This window comes from Ischnura elegans, chromosome 7 (genome assembly GCF_921293095.1).
Source record: "Ischnura elegans chromosome 7, ioIscEleg1.1, whole genome shotgun sequence".
Taxonomy (NCBI): Eukaryota; Metazoa; Arthropoda; class Insecta; order Odonata; family Coenagrionidae; genus Ischnura; species Ischnura elegans.
This window is the reverse complement of record NC_060252.1, coordinates 75,452,792-75,469,130: the sequence shown is the minus strand read 5'-3', so window position 1 is coordinate 75,469,130 and position 16,339 is coordinate 75,452,792. Positions and strand designations below refer to the sequence as shown.

Genomic DNA, 16,339 nt, shown 5'->3' with positions numbered 1-16,339 from the left:
GGGCTTTCTTCACTGTCATTTTGATGGTTTATGGAATGATTGATTTGACAGGCTTAAAGCCATTTGGCGGCATATGGACCCGTGCCAGGCCTCGTCGCAATCAATTCTATTGACGACGGCAGGTAATACTGTAATAGCTGACTAAAATTGAACATAAAATCTGCTGTTACTTATTTTATGTTTACTTAATATTACTTACATAAAACTTTTGGTATGGATTTGATTCTGGGAATTATAGTATTTTGAGAAATTGTTTTATATAGACAGTGAAGGCCTGTTTACACGATATATAAACACGTACATATTAATTCCTAATTGCATGAAAGATTTTGGTGGAACGGAACATCTATGAATGCATGAGTCATGTTAGGACAGGTTATTCTTTCTGTAATGTTGGGTGGTTACATAGTGCATTTTGGCATTCATTTTCGCGTTCGTGCATTTAGACATTAACTTTTATGAGTTAATGCACCCTGTAAACAGGCCTTAAGAGATGGTATTTAACCTATGAATTTACTTATGCTTCCCGAACGATGGTCCGTATGTCCTAGAAATGCCAACGGTCACTAGACCGAAGCCATGGAACTTAACATGTTCCCATGTTGGAAGCGATGAAAACTTACTAAGGTCGGACTCGAACCAGCGACCCTTGTAATCTACGGCGCATAACGTACCCTATTTAGTTTACCTTGTGTCCTATTCTGCCTACCTAGTCTAGAATTCTGTTCAACCGCCACTGGGATCGGCTTCACCTTTTCATTTTCCCAAATCAGTACCTTCAATCATTACTTGTGGGAGAAGGAATAGACTTCCTTCGGTTTTACAACCTTTCATAAATCTGATATTCCAACGAGAAAATTTGGAAAGTTTGAAGGATTATATGTATCCGCAGTAAAATTGTGCATCTATGCATGAAACCTCTGAAGATGGTGCTGTATACTGTCAGCCATTGCAGTTTATCTTAATGCCAAACACAAAAATGAACTCATTGGCTAAGTAATCTGGAGTATGTGTCGAGCTCGTCCCTATTTTATCCTTTTGGACTTGATCCATAAAATAATAACCCACTGGTTCATTATCTGTTCATTATTTCAGGCAAAATTTTGAAGGAGTAAAAAAAAACACTACAATGAAAATCACAGTTTATGACATTAAGCCCTAGTATTGCGTTTTATTCTTTACTGTGGAAATTTAAAATACAGTCTTCGTCCTCTCCGAATACCTATTTATGAAGCTTAATTTTAATTTATTAAGTCATTGGTCATGGCAAGTGGATAAATAATATGGCCAGGAGTGTTGAGAATTATTCTAAATAAATTCCCTGCCTGATAGATCTTTCAATTCGATTAGGGTATAAAGATTTCATATACATTGCGGCGGATTTTTTGTCGCTAATGATTAAGCACATCAAAATTTATAATGAATATAATTAAAACTGTTAATGACCCTAACTTGAGATATAATTATGCTTAGTAGTTTTTTTTTCATAGATTAGGCACCCATCATATGCCATCATTTTTGAAATGTGGCAATATCTTCAAGGTATTTACTATTGCACTTATTATTCATAGTCGTTCTTTTTTAGATCTTGTCAAACATTCATAAAATTTCAACGATTTGATACTAATCGTTGGAAAAAAAATAGGTGACAACATTACGAGCAATTTTTAGCTTCATAAAGTTATTGCAAATCTGAGATTTTTCCTCAAATAATGCTAAACTTTTATTTTTTATTTTCAGGAAACATCAGTGCCATTTTCATTCAAAAGTGGAAAGGTGAAGAGCTGATAAAACTGATTGACAACGGGACGGAAGTTATCGTGTTGGTTAGCATTGGGAACACCTGCACTCGTTCTTACGGAAACATCAACAGGTTAGTAGAGATATGACCCATTTCTATCAAATATCACTTTAATATTAATCAAAATAAAAACTGAACTCGTGATTTCAGAATTACATCAAATCGGAAAACTTGGTGATAATTTAATTTGCATATTTTATTAGAAGAAAGTGTTTGATTTTCCTATACCTGCATGAAATTTTCCTAAAGGTGTTTGTCGTTTTTCAAATGATTTTGTATTCGTGTTTATTTTAGGCATGTTTTTTTTGTAATTTCATAAATTTGATTTATGCATGTAGGTCAGTCTGTATGCCAATTTGTCGGGAACTGCACTCTTTTGATAATCAAGTCATTTTTATCACTGCGATGTTTATTTTCTTAATTTGATCACCGTATATGATCTGAGAATTCCTGAATCCCTTATTGCCCCCAATGCTCTCTAATTTTTCTAATATTTATCACTAAAATCGTCATTTGAGAGCTATTTGCTACCGAAATATGAATTCTCATAGTGAATGAATAGATGGTATTTGCATGAGCTACATTCAGTCAGTGTACCTTATATGTCCATTCAAATATTTACGAAATCTTGCGAGGAAAATTATGATTCACTCTTCGTCAAACAAAATTACCGATAAACCTTTTCTGAGTGAAACAAGAGAAAATTATCAGCGTTAGCAACAAGAGTCCGTATGAATTCTAAATTTTCTGTTTTAATAATAAGTTCTGTATTAGGATATCATCCAAATTTTTCATGAATAAATGCCGAAATGCGCATTTTTTATAATTATTGTCAACTGTCACTTGAAAATCATTTGTATTCAAGGTATTGCAAGTTTTCTTGCTTTGGTCTTCATTTATTTTCAAAAATGCATTTAAATTCATGGAAAAATTGTGAAATTGGTGTCATTTTTCTTAATATTGCAACCTTAATAGAGCGAAATTTGTCAAATTTAAGTATCTTTTCGAGATATTTATAGTCATCAATTTAAATTATTTCACCTTAAGACCTTCTTCGGGTTACTTCCTTGGGTTTATCCTTGTGGTTATACGCCACGCGCTGCTGAATTCAGTCGATGTGTAGCTGTCCCTCCGAGTTGGATATCCAGGAAGTGGCTCACTGATTTTTTTTGTTTGCGTCTCTTGTGTGACCAGAAGCTCTTGAAGTGGATTTCTCTACCGATCATAGTCCAATGTTTCGTATGAAATCACCACGTTTGTCCGTCTGAAATCTACGTGAGTTGGTATCTTTCCTCGTTGTATTGATTCTGCATCACTCTTGTGTTCTTACCAGTATGTTCTCTTACTGTTTAAAGGCTGGTAAGGGTAGATATTGAAAAATCGACCACTATCTATCTGAAAGTGGGAACCCTACTTGCGGGCTTTGGTTGAAGCCCCTACCTGTTTAAAGGCACATATTTAAGCCACGTGAGATGGTAAAGAGGTTAGAGGTTTCAAGGGAAAGTCACGAGGAAGTACTTTTCGTTAGTGGGGAATGTTCAATTGAACCACGTTATTCATTTGTATAAGTAACATTTGTGTTGCTATAATTTAATGATATTATATTTTACAGCCATAAATCCACCTATGGGTAAGCCTTGGCGAAAACTGCAGAAATTCAACTAATTATCATGGTGTGCAGTAATTTAAATGTTCAGATAAAACATAATACTGTCATTCCATACTTAGTTTACTTAAGATTTAATTTTTACATTCATGGACAGGGTAATAATATTCAGTTAATGAATTTATTTAACGTATACCCGTATAATTTTACTATTTATAGGAGACACTGGTAATCGAAAGAAATGTTAGGGTCGTGTTTAGTTACAGTGGTAATTAAAATTTAACTATTTACCTGAGTTCTGATTGCATGTAATTCTTTATCTATTTCCACCACCTACTCTTGCGGCAAAGAGGTGAAAGCTTTGACAGGTGCTGCTATCTAGCGGGATATAAAGCAACTACTTAGTAAAAAAAATCCATTTTGTTTGAAATTTAAACCATTTTTCACAAAAGTTATTTTATTCCACTTACATCCCCTTGCTTTTCTCTGCCTCAATCGCGAATTCTCTCTTTTAATTCTTTGAAGTCGCTCGGAACTTCTACTTCTCTGAACGACCCATCTCATTGTCAGTGCAAATAACTTTCGGAATGCTCTTGCATGGGATATATATTTTTTATCCTTTTTACTACTTCATTCATTCACACGGCGCCTTAAGCGCAAACATACAAATAAATTCAGAGGTAACGAAAGAAAGGGATAAGAACGTATAATGGAAATAGGACGAGGACAACGGTGCTGTGGTAGATGGAAAAATGCCAGAAAGCAAAGGGTAAAAATGCGGCCTGACTGGGACTCGAACCCAGTACTTCCTGGTTGCCGGCCAGGTGCTCTACCAGTTGAGCTACCGGGACGCTTAGATCTACCATGATTTCGGCGGGGGTTTATACACAGTAAACTCCTTTTATCCTTTTTAGTAATGCCTCCATCGAGAGGCCAACTTGTCTCTTGCGTCAAGCAACGCCGGGGGCTCTGAAACAAATCAAGTTAGCCTGGGCGACCGCACTCGTGAGCGGTCCCGTGTCAATTGGGGGTGGTGTTTGTGGCGAGAGAGGCATCATGGGAAGCCGTTTTATTATTTTTCGAGCGCAAGGGAACCCCTGTGTATGTGTGTGTGTGTGTATTTGTGAGGTAAGGGAGGTAGAGGTTCTTGCCATTTAGCCCAGCCCCCCCTGTCCGCCGCGTCTCACATGTGTCCCCCTGCAATGAGCCGACCACCGCACGTACCTCAGAAGACCTACCACCCTAAAGTCAACGGGAAGCGACACGTGAGCAGGTGCGGCAACGTCTCGCTCGCCGCTCCCTCGCAGTCGTTTCAGCGGCACTCGCGAGTGTGGCCAAACCCCATTGTGGCTTGTTTCCCGTGCTCCGATTCAGGGAGAGACGGTTTTTATCCACATCCGATATCACTGGGAACGATTTTTAAATTATTATCTGTTTTTACTCCAATATTTGAGCTGCTTCAGGGAAAATAGGTTCGCTGATTTTAAAACTGTAGTTAGTTTTCTTCTACCACCTAAAGTGTTTTCACTATTACTTGTCTAATTGTGGCCACTCTCGGCTAGATTGATCGTCGATCATAGGAGCATCATTGCTCTCTCCAATTGGCTGACATTAGCCTTATCCGACCGGCGCCGGATGACTGACGCTTCGTGTAAGGGAGCTTTGGTGTTTCCTACACGGATATTTACTCCTTGGTTGCCTACACGGATATTATTTTCTACTCACGTGCATCTGTACCTTTGCATAAATTAAATCTTTCTGTATGGACAGTACATAAGGTAAGATTTCCCTTTTAATTCCTTCATTTGCAAATATTGGATGACGTTTGGTATAAAAAATATGGTATCCTGTTGCTTAAAAAGTTGACGTGATAGATAAAAAACTGAGGTAATTTTCTAATCCAGAGGCCAAAGGTTAGTCACAAAACTGAGAAAACAAAATGGCTGTTCCCCAGTGTTGTTATTCTCCGCTGGGAGAAGGAGGTTGTAAATATGTGCAGGTGCTGTTTCCCAGTTCTTATCGTGGTCACAGTTCCTCCATCTTGGTTTGATAATTTTTGGACTTTGCCTCCGACTGATATATTTTAAGGTGGCTAAGTTTTGTTCTGAAAATGAACTAAATTATGTGAAAAATGCTACCATAATCATTAGTATTTCGCCGATGATTGTGACCAGATTTTTCCCATCATTCGCGATGCTTCTATTAATCTATAGTCTTTGTCTGTTAACGACTTTACGGGTGGGGATATCTTAGAAAATATACGTTAATACTGTGATTGTTTCATTTCCGTTGGGTATAATAAAATTAAATACCAGCATAAGTGCAGGTTAATGATTAGTTTACTCTCGTAAAATTTTATTTTCAGCTGAGCTGGATGTAGAACGTAACTGTGGTGGTTGATAATAATTTTCCCTGGGAAAAGATGTTTGAGTCATAACTTCGCGAAGCCTGCCAATGAAGAAAGAAAAAAGTTTTACACCATGCTTTTCATAAGTTATTCTAATGTATTAACGAGTTATGACCAAAAATTTCACCAAATAGTAAGCATTGACCCGTATGGGATTGTCAATGCTTTGGTCAAAGTGGGCGTGGCTTGTCCTACCCAAGCACCCCCATTCCGGCCACACACGCTCGAAACCAGTGGTGCCCCCTCCATATATTTACAACCTCCTTGGCCGGGAGTGATATGAGCTCATCTCGTTCTTCAATAGGGATTAATCATTTTCCTCCTCCTCCTTCCATCCCATCTTAAAACGGCAATTTTTACTTGCAAGCTCCCCGTCCGAGTGGTTCACTTCGGACAAACAGCCCTGCCTTCAAGGCCTCTCTTCCTTCTATTCCTCGAATATTCGCGCCGAGTTCAGGATGTCGATGACCTTCTGCGACCCGAAGGCGCCCTCCAAGAGGTGCCTGCTCGTGTGAGTAAAAGGGCCGACTTCGACCCTCTCCGTCTTCGTCTGCTGCTCGGTAGGCTCTCGTTGTTGAGTATCGCCAGTTGGTAATAGTTTTATGCTTCTTTATGTATCAATAAGTAATTTTCAATTGCATTTTTGCGTAGTACCGTCTTCCTGAGAGTTTGGTTGCCTAGTGGGCGGAGCACTTGGGTGATGACCGAAGGGTCACTGGGTCAAATCCGGGGTTAAACCTTCGGACAACCTCAATCAAAATCCTCAAAGTGCGAGGTGGCCTAGGAGATGGAATTGGTCTCCCTACCCTGAATGTGTCAAGCTCATGCGCCTGTGACCTAGTCCGGGGTGAGCTCTACCTTCACCTAACCAAACCAACCGTTGGGTTGATTCACAGAGTGAGTGAATACTCCTTGAATTGTGACCACTGAAAACTGTTTTCCTAGTGAGTTGACCGTGAACAGAAAATGGCGGAAACTTTATTTAATCCAAGACAGGATAGTGGAGGAGGTTTCCCTGTCAATCGAAGTAAAAAGCATTTTTGCAATAGTTTCTTTCTTTCTTGTCTATTTCGTGCTTTCCATGCTATTTCCTTTTGAAATAATATTTTAGAATTTCTCATATTTATGTCTGCTATTTAAGCAATCGATATTCAAACTTCTAAGAATGGTTATCGACGGTTTTTTTCATTTATAAATAAATGATACGATAATAGACACTATATACGATAGGTGCACGATGAATATATTACATATGAACTTATCTGTAAAATTTTTGAGTAAATATAAATTTAGGATGTAATTGGATTTGAATTAATGCAACTAGATGGAAATGATCGATTCAAATCTTTAAAAACGCATTATTTGAAAAAAATTATCCATCCAAAAGTTATCCGAGTTTTTTTAATTCTCCAATTATGCCTTGCAGCATCATAGGTCTTCGTCTTTTTAGCTGTTTTTTCAATTTGATCAAAAAAAGGTTAATTAGAACTTATCTATACTATAATGATCAGGGAGAAACCTCCTCAGTGTTACAATATCTGTAACTCGTTGTGTTCGGTAGGAAAAGTTAAAGCTGTATTCAGCGATTTCGTATTGTGCGAGTTCGCTGGAGCTGGAAAACAGCTTACACTGGAGTGAAATCTGTTCTTTTCGATTCTAAGCCTATCCGTGTACGCACTAAAACTCCCAATATTCGATATCTTGGATGATTCCCTATCTAATTGGAATAGCACTATCCGAGAGATTATTCTCATTTTATTGGATTTAAAAGTCATGGTATCTTCCGGAGATTCAGTGGCTATAAAAAAGTTACTTCATAAGGTAGCTGGTATCATATATTTGGGTCACAATCTCTTTACGTTCTCTGGTTTGTATATATTCATAGTAATTTAATTATTGGGTATCAAAAAAATTCGAGCCTCGAAATGAGTCCGTCAGCGAAGTGACCTCTTCAGTGGTGTCAGTTAATCTAAAATCTGAAAAATGAAAGTTTGATATTCCGAATTCCTCAAAAAAGAGTTAATCAGGTGTCCCATATTATTCAGGCAAACGTTTTCGTCGAAAATTTGGACAAGTGAATCATAAAAAAATTGCAGAAACTTTTCTCAGGTTTCCCATCGGTTGATGTTCTTCATGTCTCCCGTCGTTTCGAGTAGCGACTTGCGGTTCATCCTCAGGGATTCTTCTGAAATTTCAGTTGCCCGGTGGAAAACCTGAGAAACTTTTCTACGCCTGACACGCCGGTGGAAAACCCAAGAAACTTTTCTGCACATGATACCCCGGGAAAGCCTAAGATCATACATAAAAAATTATCGGTCTTTAACGCCCTTGGAGTTCATAATTGACGTCCCGAGAACGCATGCGCTGTAAGAATATGTATAGGAGCATGGAAGAAATCTACCTTGACGTCTGCATCTGGAGTTATTATTTCAAAGCGCCCTATTTGAAGTTATCGTTGAGTAGTGTCTGCTATCCCAAACGATGCGTAAACGCTTGCATAGAGTCACCGAAAGTAGCAAATTCCGAGTATTTATATGCTCTAAGTGTTGAATATTCTCTTTTGTAAGCGCTTTATATCTTCAAGGAGTCTTGCTTAGTATATTTGAGCCTAGTGTTGCATTCTATGTAGCATCTTTGCCCTGATAAGCTCTGTATACAAAGTCTGCAGTGCTGTATTACCTCTTTGGAGTGTAAGTTGTGAGGTAACATTTTGGCTAGCTAAGTCCCCTGCTTTCCGTTCATTAATTTTCCCTTTGTACAGTTCAAGAAGCCTTTTGTTGAAATTCCTTTCCTTTCTTAAGTGGAGACTCCAAAGTACTTTAAACCTCTTTTAACTGCGTCCCCACCTCGAGAAAATTAAAATTTAAGACGCCTTCCTCAAGTGAACGCATTTAAAAGAATGCTGCGTTTCCTTTTTTTGCTGAAGCGAGACGGTCCTTTACAAGTTTACCAACCAGCCTCCTTTTATCCTTTGTATTAACCCTTTGTTTCCGGACAAACACGAAAACTCACTGTTGCAATTCCATGCTTTCCATTCACAAGCTCCTTTTACTATTTTAGTGAAAGAGTTTAGTCACATACCTACCATATCGCACTACTACATTATTTCACTATTGCACGATTGCACTAAAGGAATAATACATATTATTATTGGCACAATTATTAATTAATTATTAATTGATGTAATAATTATTGTTAAACATGACATTATTATAGGACACGTATAATGTGATGCTTTCTGCAATTATTTAGAACTCCTGTTTTAATTACAATATGAATCTGTCAATCACATCTTTCTGATAGTATTTCATGAGTGATTAATTATTTCATCCTTCTGGATGTAGAATAGGGTGGAGAACTGCAGCAAATCACTTTCCTCATTGATGAATGGTTACCCTCATATTTTTGCTCTGGCTTATTTTGACTGAGAAATGAAATTATAATGGTAAAATCACAGGATTAATACCCCTATCAGTCTTGAAAACATTTGTCGCATCACTTTGATTACTGCAGTATTCTCCTTTTTTCGAACCTAGACAAGGCTGTGTATCACTGTTTCTACCTTAAGAACATTATTTCGATCTTGAGAATTGGGGTTAAGACCTTTTTCAGCCCATAAGTCTTATAATATGATGTTTTCTGTAATGTAAAAACTTATTTTTTATCGTTACATATGTCCACCAACATTTATTGAAGGCTACAACTTGTTTTTTTTGTTCGTATACATTAAAAATTCCTCGGTATCTATGAAATAATCTGAATAAGATTGATTCACTTCGCAATGATTGAGTTTACATGGAAAGTTTAACGACCTACCATATTCCTTTAAGTTAATATTTTCCTATAGTAAAGGAAACTAAATGACAGTTCAACTGAGACTCACAGGAGACTGATTTTTCTGGTACGATAAAACTTAGATTTACTTAGATTTTCTCCTTCACTTGAAAGATCGCAGCGCCGTCATTGGGTTTTGGTGGCCATTTTTAAAAAACGATCTCCATATTTTCTTTTAAATTCTGAGTAAAAATTGATGTACAGACACAAATATAAAAAAGTGCTGTAATATTGCGTTGTCATCTGGTTTTCAATTATCCTGAAAATTTGAGCATGATTGCTAATCGGAGAGTGGGTTAAAATTGAGTCGGAAGATTAGACCCGGAAAAGGCGACAAACAGCAAAGCGAGGTTATGAAAACGTTGTTAAAAGCTAACAACCGACATTTAATGAGTTCAATTGTGTTTGGAGAGATGTGGTGGAACAGCATACTGAATAAAATGATAAAACTTATTGTGCTGTCCGCTGGTTTATTAAGAATAACAACATGTTTCAACGCTTAGCGTCACCATTAGGTCAAATAGAAATAATAAGTCATATTTATTCTTGTTATTGTTATCTTTTGGTGACGCTATACGTCGAAAACGTCACGTCGTTACAATTAATAAGCCAGTGGGTAATTACAGTAATTTTTATCATTCTATTCAACCGACATTTTTTTTAAATTCCATGTGTAAGAATTGCTCCCAGTAAAAAAATTCATGACGAAAACGTCTTCCTCAATTTCAACCCGCATGAGGTCAGAATGCTGGCAAAACTCCTCCATTTCTCTTTCGTATGTTATTCAAGTGAAGCCATTCCGGATGGATTAACATTTTCTGGGATCATGTAAGAGATGAGTGAGGCTCACTGCATTGTAAGCTTTGTTGGGGGTATGCATGCGGAATCCTTCCCGGCAAACCTTTTGTCTGCGGCGGAATAAAGGTCGCATACTTCGCACAACTTTTCCTCTTTACCCTTAAAAAAAAATTACTTTTCCACCCTGCCTCTCCCGCCAGGATCTCAGAGCCTTATTCCTCCTCACGTGAGTCGACCCAGATTCCCCTCTCGCCCACCTCTTGTGTATCTCCCGCCCGCGCCCTCAAAGAGGGCGGTGGTGTTTGGTGTGATTCCCTGCCTCCCTCGGACCGCAAGTGCTGAAGACAATAACCGCAGGATCGGTGTCCGTGTCACATGAAACCTACTGGCTTGAATATCCTGTGGATTTTTGGGAAATTACTATTTAGTGTAACTTCACGTGGTGGAGGCCTCAGTCTATGCCTCATATATGTGTTAAGATTCTAGCGGCGTTTCGTGGTAATAAATACCTACACTCGTCCTTCATGAGGGAAAATATTGAACCACTATACATATGTATCTCCCTGTAGAAATCCCCCTTGACGATTTTCTTGAATAAACTATTAATGCGAATGTTGGTTAGCCGAGGTTATACGCCAATTCCAAAAAACCGTTGTCATGGTAACTGCATAGTGCATGCAAAAAAACGTATAATGCCATAGCTCTGTAACTAAGGAGTTTCGATCCCATGTTAATGGACAAAAAAGGCTTAAAATTGTCTTCACTACCACCTCCTGAAACACCTCCTGTATCCTGATTGAATCCGAGTTTCCACCGGGTAAGGATCTCCGTTTTTTAAAACGTTTCGGCACACAAAAATCTTGCTCCAGGAAAGCCATTGATATAATTTTTCGTTTAGGATAATAGTGGAAAAGGTATCCCACTGATAATGTCCGAGTTTGATTTTAATGACCATTTTTAGTTCGAAGCGGAAGGGATCACTCTCAGTCGCACCCACCCCTGCCTCTCTTCGTAAGTCGCTGCGCTCGTGCCGCACCTCCCCGGATGCAGACGGAGGTGCTGGGGGCTTAGGTAGGTGGCCTGGAAAAACATGCCATCTCCCTCTCGTCTTCCGTCTGCGTATGTGCGCGCGCGCTGTCTTCACGTCAAGGGGCCCCGAGAATCCAGGCCACTCGAGCACTGCCCTCTGTCGGGGGTTGGCGGAAATAAAAAAAAAACAAGCGAAAGGGAGAGGTCCCATTTTACTACTCGCAGGCGCAGGAGAATGCCCCGCGACTTTTGTTTTCCTTCTCCCTTTTCAGCACTCTCTTGCGATGTGCTATTTCGCGCATTGGTTTCCTCCTTCGCACATTTTCATTGTTTTTCGCGCGCACTCTACCTATCAGTAAAGGTATTTTTAGTGATAGCAGGAAGCAAAGCGAGATGTTGCACTTGCTACCTCGAGAATTTTACTGGACGTGGAAGTAGTACTTACCGCTCACACCCATATGTTCGATGTGCAACTGCGAATTAGGTTACTTTCCTCCGTTTCACGGTGTGCGTAATGCGAAGGCGTGCCTGTTGTGATTATTGAAACGTTGCTTGCTCAACTGCGTGGAAATTTGTCATGATGATGGAAGTGACAACGATGTTGTAATTTTCCTCACAGTTTTCATTTAATCCAACCGACTTCGACACTTACTGTGTCATTATCAAGGATATCCTTTGTTAATGATGAGGAACTTTCGAAATCGATTGGATTAAATAAAATTTGTAATTACGGAAAAGTACGAATTGTAAGTTATCATTACTACCGTTAACGTGTCTATAGTGAGTACCGTGTCATAAAATTGATCGGCTATGCGTAAATTAATACTCTCTGGCCCTATATGGCTTTACTATTTTTTTGTAATCCAACCTGCCTCGTTTAAGTTTTCTCTAAGTTTCATTTAGTGATAAGGACTTCTGATACCTCTGGGATGTCATTATTCTTACCACATGGAAGTGTTAGCATATTCTTTCCTCAGTTTGGATCTTTGTGAGTCCAATTTCATGACCCTTTTCCCTAATCGAAGAGCATTAATGCGAGGAGTGTTGACTGATGATGAAGACTAAGGAAAAAAGAAAGGGTATTGCTAGTCTTCCGCGAGGAAGATCTGCAGACCTCTTTCATCAAATACCTTATGAGACTCATGATTAAATGATCCATCTACTATGTCCTTCTCTGGCTTATGGTGCTCCACAGTTTCTTTTATACTCCTATTCTTCGTATACCTCGTTCCACCGTATACCTTACCCCAATCGTCCATTTCATTTTTAGCACCCTCCGCCAGAGCGCTAGCGCCAGGTCTAGAAGGCGATAAGTCGTTTCTGGTCAGCTTTTCCTATTGTCCCAATTTCAGATTTGGAGAGTTACGATATTATTATTATTATTTTTATAGTATTCTACCGATTACGGTTGGTTTCCATGGAGTACCTGGGACAGGGGCGCAGCCAAGAATTAAGGCTAGGGGGGATTTAGGTGCAACTAATACTTAAGGGTGTGGGGGTATTGAATACCCGCCAGGGTAAGAAGGAGTTGCGGGGGCCCTCCTCTACGAAATTTTTAAGATTAATGGCTCAAAATGACTAGTTTTACCGCTTTATGAGAGATATTTGATTAATCCTAACACTATTCTATGAATAATACTAATCCATTAAGTAAAATGGATTTAACTTAAAAATTTCTTTGGGCTCTGGGGGGGGTTTTATCTTTTTATTTATAATTTTCAAGCGCGCGAAAACGCGACGGCTAAGTATGAATGCTGGGAAAACCCTGTGTTACGGCGTTCTGGTTCCCGCTGCCGCAAGTGAGGTGACCTTGGGGCGAGGCTGTGAGCGCTGATACGACGCAGGATGCTAGTAGCTAGCAGAGTACCCTGCTAGCTGGTAGCGCTTGGCTTAAATAAGGATTATTAATACCCTATCAAACGAGGGAAACTTTCCGACCTTTGACAGTTTTAATAGGTGATTATTAAGACATGTTTCCCTGAGCTCTGTGCCTCATGCATGCATTGGTAATCTCAGACGATGTAAAACTCCTATCTACTCGTATAGAAACTAGGTCCCTGTGACGTCACGTGGAGTGGCATCGCATGGGCGCCAATCTGGCCTTTTTCAAATGAGGATAAAATTGACCATTGCCATTCGTCTAAACTGGGATTTCTAGAACAAAATAATTTGTATATTATGAATACACCAATGGTGGGTAACGAATCGCAATCAATGCATTTAGTTTTCTTTGATGAAGGAAACTACCCTATTCATCAAGATCAAAGTGGGAAGATCTTCGAGCGAATAATTGATATGAGTTACGATATAGTCCGTAAAATAGACGACGTGTGCTGTCACCATGTTCACAGTGTCTCGTGGAATCGATAAGGTTTAAGCCATCGTCAAACCACCCTATCACTTATTCGAGCCCGTCCCAGCACCCTAATTCTCCCCGAGGGTTCACGGCCACGGAGCCCCGCATCTCAAATTCAAGAGGTGATATACTCCGCTCGGTCCTTTTGTTTTCCGCCAAAGTTCTCAAACCCGCTCCACCACGAACCACCGTCATCATTAACGAAGCGAACGGCGACTGGGCGGGAAGAGCTTTGGATGGTCTGTGGGGGCCAGCCTCAAGAGCTCATTCAAATTGTAGGATTTATCCCGGATCGTGACCGTACGGCTCATGCCGAAATATACCTCTATTATGAAGATGAACTCCAGCTTTATAGAGTATTATATGCAGTCTGACGACGTAATTGGTAAATTGTCGATATCCTGATAAATATAAAAGAGTTTTCTTATTTCAACCTATTTTATTTCTTAACCGACCTAGGACCGACCTTTCGACAATATACACTGCCATTATCAACGTAACTTATCATAAAAATCAACCTGCTTATAATGTTTTGAGCGGATCTGAAAGGAAGCGAAGAATATCAAAACATATTTGGTTGATTTTTGTGAGATATTACCTTGATTATGATAGTGTAAGTCAGGGGTGCCGACTTAAAAAAAATATTGGGGGGGCCCAAACCAGGGATCTTGCCCCGGGAAATTTTATAAGTATTGAGTTTTAAGTTTTTTTAAGCATTTTAGAAGAGTCATATGATCAACATTAGAACCCTGATAATTTAAATCTCGATATCTGGACACTCTGGGGAAAATCGACAAGCCTGGCACATTTTTTCCTCACACCCATAACGAATTTTTGAGGGGGCTCGGGCCCCCTCAGGCCCCATGGAGTCGGCGCCACTGGTGTAAGTGAAGAGTTCTCGGGATCGCCACCGGGTCAGGAACTGCATAACTGCCATATGGAAGTAATGCCGTTCCTGACCTGGTGACGATCCCGAGAAGTCTTCACTAACTGTATTCGCCGGGAAAGCACGAAATCTTTCTTCAATGACAGTGTATATTGTCGAAACCTAGGTCGGTTAAGAAATAAAATCTGTGGAAATAAAACAAATGTTTTATCTTTATCATGATATCGATTCTCGATTTCCTCAAGGTATCGCCTAAGACGTTGAACTCAATTCGGTAATTTATTCTTGCATTTCAATAACTTTTACTGTTGATTTTTTTGCCTCTCGTCATACAGTCCTGGTTGTTTCCTTTTTCCTTGTATTTCTCTGTGTTCGTGTTACTTAAAGGGAGCATTTTTTGTGATAGTTGAAAATACTTTGGAAGGAGTTCTCAGGGTATATCTATGATATGCATTTCACCTAATTTCAATCTATTCTGATTAAATTTTATTCTAATTCCGTATAATGGATATTTGGCAGAGTAAAGCTGCATTATCTTAATTTAATTTCAATAGATGATAGAAAAAGATATGAAATAAATAAATCGCCTGGAGACTGAAAATATAAGTATTATTTTCCCTGAAAAATAGTGAGCCTGGTCAACATCGATCACGTGCATAGGATGTTGAGCAAAGAATTTCTTCATCGAAGTGAATTTTATTCGCTCGAGTTAAATCATTGAGTTGTTTCCCACCAAAGTCATCCTAAATGGTTTTTATAATGTTTTATATTTGACCATACGCCCTGAGTAACCAGTGTTAGCTGATCAGTTCGTAATAATGAGTAAAAATACTTTTACAGCTATTGCCATAAGGAGCTATTAAGCCTCCCTCGCTTTTATTTTTATTTTCATGGTGTTATACGCTTTAAATCTGACATTGCTTTCCTTTCTCACCAGACCTTGATTGTGACATAATGTGTGGAACTTGGATCAGCTCAATTAAAATTTTCTGTGCAAATGGCTGAATAGTTTTCTCAATGAAGAAGTTTCAGTGGTTTGGCCAAGTAATTCGATTATTTATTTAAGGCCATTGGGCTACGTTTCAAAACTTCATTTTTCCATATACAGGCTATGAATTATACAGATTAAAGAATATTTTGACCATATATGATTACATCATTGCAATGCATGTACCATAAATTCTTTAGTTTTCAAGAATCTCAAACCTTATTGGAAACTATTTTTTTAAATACGATTTTTATGAACAAAGAATTGAATTATTTGACAAAAAATGATAACTTTGTCATCGTAAAAAATAATGGAAAAGTCAGCAACGCGTGAAAGTATTTCCATTCATAATTTCAAATGGAAGTATCTAGTTTCCACGAAGTTTATCGCAATTTATTTATCATCGGAAGGTTACAATCACGAATAATACGATATATAGGATTCTTTAGCTGGCCAGTAAATGTTCTGTCATCCGTCTGTCGTGATTTAAAATGGGAATAAAAAAGTCGCCCCTCGACTCGCTGACGGATTCAGTTTTATTTGATACGATGCACTGTGTTTGAACGCACGTTGGATGTGTATGGGGGCATGTGGAGAGTGAATCTGGATTGAAAGAGGGAAGGGTTGGCACGTG

At 38.8% G+C, this 16,339-nt stretch overlaps 1 protein-coding gene across 5 annotated transcripts in view; it reads left to right on the top strand.

The window, feature by feature from the left end:
- Nucleotides 1-16,339, top strand: part of LOC124162409 (protein goliath-like) — a 321,197-nt gene that overhangs the window by 270,898 nt on the left and 33,960 nt on the right. For 3 of the 5 annotated variants that reach the window (XM_046538935.1, XM_046538932.1, XM_046538933.1), the window contains exons 2-3: nucleotides 1,741-1,873; nucleotides 6,182-6,325. In XM_046538935.1, coding sequence (XP_046394891.1) covers nucleotides 1,741-1,873; nucleotides 6,182-6,325 — 277 coding nt within the window. The remainder of the gene's footprint in view (nucleotides 1-1,740; nucleotides 1,874-6,181; nucleotides 6,326-16,339) is intronic. The other 2 variants (XM_046538936.1, XM_046538937.1) reach the window with 1 other exon arrangement.